This window comes from Athene noctua, chromosome 38 (assembly GCF_965140245.1).
Source record: "Athene noctua chromosome 38, bAthNoc1.hap1.1, whole genome shotgun sequence".
Classification (NCBI taxonomy): domain Eukaryota; kingdom Metazoa; phylum Chordata; class Aves; order Strigiformes; family Strigidae; genus Athene; species Athene noctua.
Genome location: NC_134074.1, coordinates 489,003 through 496,978, shown reverse-complemented (window position 1 = coordinate 496,978; position 7,976 = coordinate 489,003). Strand labels below are relative to the sequence as shown.

The 7,976-nt window shown below is 50.3% G+C and overlaps 1 protein-coding gene across 1 annotated transcript in view; it reads left to right on the top strand.

The window, feature by feature from the left end:
• The first annotated feature begins 249 nt into the window (after positions 1-249).
• CHD8 (chromodomain helicase DNA binding protein 8) overlaps positions 250-7,976 on the top strand; it is a 60,243-nt gene continuing 52,516 nt past the window's right edge. The window contains exon 1 of the mRNA XM_074931039.1: positions 250-309. Within this exon, the coding sequence (XP_074787140.1) occupies positions 250-309 (60 nt within the window). The remainder of the gene's footprint in view (positions 310-7,976) is intronic.

Below are 7,976 nucleotides of genomic sequence, written 5' to 3'. Positions count from 1 at the left end.
CGTCCCCTCCCCCAATCCCAAAACGGGGCCAAATCCTCCAATTTTGGGTCTTCTCTTCCCCCCCCCCCCCCCCCCCAGGAACGAGAGCTCCCGATTGGACGATTCCCCCCGAAGCGCCCTCGAGGTCATCGTCGACGAGAGGTGACGTCACGGGGCGGGGCAGGGGGTGGGGGTGGGGTCAGAAACCCGGCCGGGCCCCTCCCCCACGGTTGGCGATGGAAGGGGAGGGCGGGGCAGTCTGCCGAGGCGATGACGTTGGCCAACGCGTTGGCCAAGACGTTGGCCAAGGCTTTAGTCAAAGACTTTGACGTTGGCCAAGGTGTTGGCCAAGACGGTCAAAGATGTTGACGTTGGTTAACGCTTTGGCCAAGACGTTGGTTGACGTTGGCCAAGGGTTTGGTCAAAGATGTTGATGTTGGCCAAGGCTTTGGGTCAACGCGTTGGCTAAGAGTTTGGCCAAGATGTTGGGTCAATGCGTTGGCCAAGATGTTGGGTCAATGCGTTGGCCAAGATGTTGGGTCAATGCGTTGGCCAAGATGTTGGGTCAATGCGTTGGCCAAGATGTTGGGTCAATGCGTTGGCCAAGATGTTGGGTCAATGCGTTGGCCAAGATGTTGGGCCAATGCGTTGGCCAAGATGTTGGGCCAATGCGTCGGCCAAGATGTTGGGTCAAGAGTTTGGGCCAACGCGTCGGCCAAGAGTTTGGGTCAACGCGTCGGCCAAGAGGTTGGCCCAGATGTTGGGTCAAGAGTTTGGGTCAACGCGTCGGCCAAGAGGTTGGCCCAGATGTTGGGTCAAGAGTTTGGGTCAACGCGTCGGCCAAGAGGTTGGCCCAGATGTTGGGTCAAGAGTTTGGGTCAACGCGTCGGCCAAGAGGTTGGCCAACGCGTCGGCCAAGAGGTTGGCCAACGCGTCGGCCAAGGCCTTGGGTCAAAGACGTTGACGTTGGCCAACGCTCCATAGGCCACGTTGGGGGGGGGGGGGTTGGTTACACAGCCAAGACCCAACATGGCGGCGGTGCCACGCCCCCTCGAGCCACGCCCATCCAAAATGCCCCGTTTTGGTCTTTTTTTCCCCCAAAATTTAAGATTTTTGCTACTTTTTGATGCGTTTTTGCCGCAAAAAAAAGACGGTTTTGGGCCAAACGCGGCGGTTGATTTTTTTTTTTCGGGTGCGGGAAAAACGTCGTTACGGATTTTTGGTTAAAAATCACAAAAATCGGGGGTTAAGCCAATTTTTTTCAAGTTTTTTTGGGGTTATTTATCAATAAATTGTCATTGCGAGGTTTTTCCGGGGTAAAAAAACGCTCGGAAAAGGGTTTTTTTACCCCGTTTTTTGTCTTTTTTTTTTTTTTTTTTTTTTTGGAACAGGAAGGCGAAGACGCGCAGTAGGGTTTAAATTTTGGTTTTTGGGTAAAAAAAAGGAAAAAAACCGGTTTAAAATATTTTGTTTAAAAATCACGATTTTAGGAAAAAAAGCCTGCTTGGGGGGTTTTTATTTTAATTTTAATTATTTTGGGGTTTTTTTATACATTTTTTTGGTTATTTAAATTTTTCCCTCAACGAGCGGATTTGCCTCGGCGGCTCCGGGGAGAAATATTTCAAACTCTTGGTTTTTGGGTTAATTTTGCAGGAAAACGGTTAATTTAGAGGGAAGTTCGGTAAAAAGACTCATTGTGGGGGGAGTTGGGTGCGATTTTGGGTTTAAAAATGATTTTTTTGGGGGGCGGTTCGGCCCCAATTTGAACCCCGATTTAGCTTTTTGGAGGAAAAATAAAAATTATCTTTTTTTTTTTTCCTGCCTTTCATTAATAAAAATGTGAATTTTGGGGGGTTGGGGGCTGTTTTAAGCTACTTTGAGTTGAAAATTTAATTTTTTGGGGCGTTTTGGGAACAATTTCAACCTCAATTTCTGTTCCCGGTGGTTAATTTTTCAATTTTTTTTTTCCTTTTGCTACCCCAAAAAAAATTTATTTTTATTTTTTTTCCTTTTATTACCCTTTTCCTTAACAACAAAAACCATAATTTTGGGGGGATTTGGGTCTTATTTCGAGTCTTGACACAAATCTGAGAGATTTTACGCAGAATTTTGACCCAAATTTCCTCAGGGATTGGTTAATTACCATTTTTTTTTTAGAAAAAAAAGCCACAATCGGAGGGAATTTTTGTGCCGTTTTCCGGTTATTTCTTGGTTTCAAACTTTTTTTCGGGGGTTTTGGCCTCAAGTTTGACCCCAATTTCCTCCAAAATGGTAAAGTCGGATTTTTTTTTCCCATTTCCCGCTTAAAAAAAAAAAAAAAAGTAAACATTGGGGGGATTTGGGTGCTGTTTTGAGCGTTTTGAAGTGATATTTTGAGAGAGTTTGGTTAAAATCGTGACCCCAACCCTGTCAAAAATTGTTAATTATGATTTTTCTTATTTTTTGCTGATATAAAAACTCAATTTTGGGGGATTTAGGAGCTGTTTGGGGAGTTTAAAACTCGTCGCTTGAGAGGGCTTGGTCGCAATCTTCACCCCGTTTTTGTCAGAAATTATATTTTTGGCTTTTTGTTAACCAAAAAACAGCGTTTTTTGAGGCATTTCGGCGTAGTTGTATTTGAGGGGCTTAAAACCTGATTTTAAGGCTTAAAACCCGATTTTTTTTTATTTTTTGAGGGGATTTGCTGACAGTCTTAAACTCTATTTTTATCAAAAATCACGAAATACGGATTTTTCTTGAGTTTTTATTAACCCCATTTTTTTCCCCGAAATTATCTAATACGGATTTTCTTGCCCTTTTTTTTAACAAAAAAAAGCCACTTGGAGGGGGGGACTTTGGGTCAATTTTGAGGCTTTTTGTGGGCTGCGAAAGTGGTGGTTTTTGGAAAGACCCGTTTCCTTAAAAAGAATTAATTCTGATCGCCCCAAATCCCCTGGAAATTGGGGGTTTTTTTTGGGGAAAAAAAATAGGAAAACGGAGCTTTTAACTGCTGGAAGGGGAAATTGGGGTCGAGAATCTGCCCCGAGACTCCTTAAAAAATCACCAAAAAAAAAGCTTAAAACGGACAAAACCCCCACAATTGCTTTTTATTTTAATAAAAAGGTAAAATTTGGTGTTTACACACAAAAAAGGGAAGGTTGGGTAAAGAACGTGCGCAAAAACTCCTTCAAAAATCAAATTTTTAGGGCTAAAAATGCCAAAAAATGGCCACAATCCCCCCCAATTTTTTATTTATTTTATTAAAATAGGGAAAATGCAACATTTCTCCACACAATTTGAAGTTTTGGTGACGAAAATGTCCCAAATCTCCCTGAAAAAAATCCCATTTTGAGCCCTAAAAATGCCATAAAATGCCCACAATCCCCCTCAAATTTTATTTATTTTATTAAAATCAGGAAAATCCAACATTTCTCCACCCAAATTGAAGTTTTGGTGACAAAAATGCCCCAAATCTCCCTGAAAAATCCCATTTTGAGCCCTAAAAATGCCATAAAATCGCCACAACCCCCTAAATTTTTTTTTAAATTTAAAATAGGAAAATCCAACATTTCTCCACCCAAATTGAAGTTTTGGTGGCGAACATGCCCCAAATCTCCCTGAAAAATCCCATTTTGAGCCCTAAAAATGCCATAAAATCGCCACAACCCCCTCAATTTATTTTTTAAATGTAAATCAGGAAAATTCAACATTTCTCCACCCAAATTGAAGTTTGGTGGCGAACATGCCCCAAATCTCCCTGAAAAACCCCATTTTGAGCCCTAAAAATGCCATAAAACCGCCACACCCCCTCGATTTATTTATTTTTTTAAACTCAAACCAGGAAAACTCACCACTTCCCCACACAAATCGCGATTTGGCTGGAAAAAAACCTCCCAAATCTCCCTCAAAAAACAAAAAAAAACCCAAAAAAACTTCCCTCAGGCTCATTATACACCTGGGGGGGGGGAGCCTTATTCAGCGCTTTTTTTCCCCCCCCGCACCCGCACCGCTTCCCCTTTTTCCCCTCTCGCGGTTCCTTTTCGCCTTTTTATTATTTTTTTTAAACCGATTTTCTGGTTGCTTTGTGTATTTTTATTATTTTTTTCTTTAAAATATTTCTTTCCACCGCGCTCAAGCCCGGCCGTAGCGGCCAAACCCTCAAGGCCCCCCCCCCTCCATCCGCGCCTTTTTATTTTTAACCCCCTTTACAAAATGGCGGCCGCTCAGGGCTGCCCCATCCACCGCCTGCCTCCGCCTTCAGGCACCTCCCAAGCCACCCCTAAAGCCCCCTCAAACCGTGGCTCCTCATTGGCTCTTTAAGCATGAACTTCCGGGTAGAGACCCGCCTCCTTTTTCCCCTTATCCCTCCACAAGCGACAACCAACCCTCGCTGTTTTGATTGACGGCTGAGGGTGAACCAATGGGAAAGCGAAGGGTAAAGGGTTAAGGCAAAATTAAAAAAAGGGGGAAGGGGTGGGGCTTAGCGAGAAGGGGAGGGGCTTGACGTCAAGTTGCGTTGCGCCGCTGTACGTCCCCCCCCCCCCCCCGCAGCGCGCATGCGCGTCGCCGCCGCCGCTTTGGGCCTCGCCGGAGCGCGGGGGGGGGGGTGACGGACACCGACCCCCCCCCCTCCAAATTATTATTTTAAAAAAATTTTTTTTTTTCTTCTGACAGGTAAGACCCCGCCGCTTTAATTTTTAAAATTAGTTTTATGGGTTTTACCTTTTTTTCCGGGTTTTTTTTTAATATTTATTAAAGGGGGGGGGGTGTGCAAGCTTTTGGGCCTTCCCCCCCCCCCCCTCCTCTTTCAGCCCCTTATGGGTGGGTTGGCCCCGCCCCTATTGGGGGGGTTGGGGGGGGGAGGAGGGACTGGGAGGACCAGTTGGGGGTTACTGGGAGGGCCCCCCCCCCCCCCTTCCCTTTCCACACAAACTGGTCGGGGAGACTGGGAGGCCGGGTTGGCGTCGCGCTGAGGGACCAGTTTAGGCCAGTTTCCCCCTTAGTGGGAGCCCCAGTTTAGCCCAGTTTCCTCTTACTGGGAGCCCCAGTTTAGCCCAGTCCCCTTCTTACTGGGAGCCCCAGTTTAGCCCAGTCCCCTTCTTGCTGGGAGCCCCAGTTTAGGCCAGTTTCCCTCTTGCTGGGAGCCCCAGTTTAGGCCAGTTTCCCTCTTGCTGGGAGCCCCAGTTTAGGCCAGTTTCCCTCTTGCTGGGAGCCCCAGTTTAGGCCAGTTCCCTCTTGCTGGGAGCCCCAGTTTAGGCCAGTTTCCCTCTTGCTGGGAGCCCCAGTTTAGGCCAGTTTCCCCCTTAGTGGGAGCCCCAGTTTAGCCCAGTTTCCCCCTTAGTGGGAGCCCCAGTTTAGCCCAGTTTCCCCCTTAGTGGGAGCCCCAGTTTAGCCGAGTCCCCTTCTTACTGGGAGCCCCAGTTTAGCCCAGTCCCCTTCTTACTGGGAGCCCCAGTTTAGCCCAGTCCCCTTCTTACTGGGAGCCCCAGTTTAGCCCAGTCCCCTTCTTACTGGGAGCCCCAGTTTAGCCCAGTCCCCTTCTTACTGGGAGCCCCAGTTTAGCCCAGTCCCCTTCTTACAGGGAGCCCCAGTTTAGCCCAGTCCCCTTCTTACTGGGAGCCCCAGTTTAGCCCAGTCCCCTTCTTACTGGGAGCCCCAGTTTAGCCCAGTCCCCTTCTTACTGGGAGCCCCAGTTTAGCCCAGTCCCCTTCTTACTGGGAGCCCCAGTTTAGCCCAGTCCCCTTCTTACTGGGAGCCCCAGTTTAGCCCAGTCCCCTTCTTACTGGGAGCCCCAGTTTAGCCCAGTCCCCTTCTTACTGGGAGCCCCAGTTTAGCCCAGTCCCCTTCTTACTGGGAGCCCCAGTTTAGCCCAGTCCCCTTCTTACTGGGAGCCCCAGTTTAGCCCAGTCCCCTTCTTACTGGGAGCCCCAGTTTAGCCCAGTCCCCTTCTTACTGGGAGCCCCAGTTTAGCCCAGTCCCCTTCTTACTGGGAGCCCCAGTTTAGCCCAGTCCCCTTCTTACTGGGAGCCCCAGTTTAGCCAGTCCCCTTCTTACTGGGAGCCCCAGTTTAGCCCAGTCCCCTTCTTACTGGGAGCCCCAGTTTAGCCCAGTCCCCTTCTTACTGGGAGCCCCAGTTTAGCCCAGTCCCCTTCTTACTGGGAGCCCCAGTTTAGCCCAGTCCCCTTCTTACTGGGAGCCCCAGTTTAGCCCAGTCCCCTTCTTACTGGGAGCCCCAGTTTAGCCCAGTCCCCTTCTTACTGGGAGCCCCAGTTTAGCCCAGTCCCCTTCTTACTGGGAGCCCCAGTTTAGCCCAGTCCCCTTCTTACTGGGAGCCCCAGTTTAGCCCAGTCCCCTTCTTACTGGGAGCCCCAGTTTAGCCCAGTCCCCTTCTTACTGGGAGCCCCAGTTTAGCCCAGTCCCCCTCTTGCTGATAGCTCCAGTTTAGCCCAGTCCCCCTCTTGCTGATAGCTCCAGTTTAGCCCAGTCCCTTCTTACTGGGAGCCTCAGTTTAGCCCAGTCCCCTTCTTACTGGGAGCCCCAGTTTCCCTATTGCTGGGAGCCCCAGTTTAGCCCAGTCCCCTCCTTACTGGGACCCCCAGTTTCCCTATTGCTGGGCGCCCCAGTTTAGCCCAGTTTCCCTATTGCTGGGCGCCCCAGTTTAGGCCAGTTTCCCCCTTAGTGGGCGCCCCAGTTTAGGCCAGTTTCCCCCTTAGTGGGCGCCCCAGTTTAGGCCAGTTTCCCCCTTAGTGGGCGCCCAGTTTAGGCCAGTTTCCCCCTTAGTGGGCGCCCCAGTTTAGGCCAGTTTCCCCCTTAGTGGGCGCCCCAGTTTAGGCCAGTTCCCCTCTTAGTGGGCGCCCCAGTTTAGGCCAGTTTCCCCTTAATGGGAGCCCCAGTTTAGGCCAGTTTCCCCTTTAGTGGGCGCCCCAGTTTAGCCCAGTTCCCCTCTTAGCGGGCGCCCCAGTTTAGGCCAGTTTCCCCCTTAGCGGGCGCCCCAGTTTAGGCCAGTTTCCCCCTTAGCGGGCGCCCCAGTTTAGGCCAGTTTCCCCCTTAGCGGGCGCCCCAGTTTAGGCCAGTTTCCCCCTTAGCGGGCGCCCCAGTTTAGGCCAGTTTCCCCTTAGCGGGCGCCCAGTTTAGGCCAGTTTCCCTCTTGCTGGGAGCCCCAGTTTCCACCTTACTGGGGACTCCAGTGTCCCCCAGTTCCCTCTTACTGGGCACCCCAGTGACCCCAGTTCTGCTCTTAGTGGGAGTCCCAGTTCCCCCCAGTTCCCTCAAACTGGTCACCCCACTTCTCCCCTTACTGGGCCTCCCAGTTCCCCCCCCTCCACCCTTACTGGGCCTCCCAGTCCCCCCCAGTTCCCTCAAACTGGTCACCCCACTTCTCCCCTTACTGGGCCTCCCAGTTCACCTCCCTCCACCTTACTGGGCCTCCCAGTCCCCCCAGTTCCCTCAGACTGGTCACCCCTCCTCTGCCCTTACTGGGGCTCCCAGTTCCCCCTCCTCTGCCCTTACTGGGGCTCCCAGTTCCCCCTCCTCTGCCCTTACTGGGGCTCCCAGTTCCCCCTCCTCCACCCTTACTGGGCCTCCCAGTCCGTCCCAGTTCCCTCAGACTGGTCACCCCTCCTCTGCCCTTACTGGGGCTCCCAGTTCCCCTCCTCTGCCCTTACTGGGGCTCCCAGTTCCCCCTCCTCTGCCCTTACTGGGGCTCCCAGTTCCCCCTCCTCTGCCCTTACTGGGGCTCCCAGTTCCCCCTCCTCTGCCCTTACTGGGGCTCCCAGTTCCCCCCCCTCCACCCTTACTGGGCCTCCCAGTCCCCCCAGTTCCCTCCCCAGTCCTCTCCCCCGCTTTTTTTTTGTTTTGTTTTTTTTTTTTTTTTTTTTTTGTTTTTTTTGTGTTTCTTTTGTGTTTTTTTTTGTTTTGTTTTTTTTGGGTTTTTTTTGGGTTTTTTTGGTTTTTTTTTTGTCTTTTTTTTTTTTGGGTCCTCTTTTCTGTTGTTATTTTTGTGTGGGGGTGGACAAATT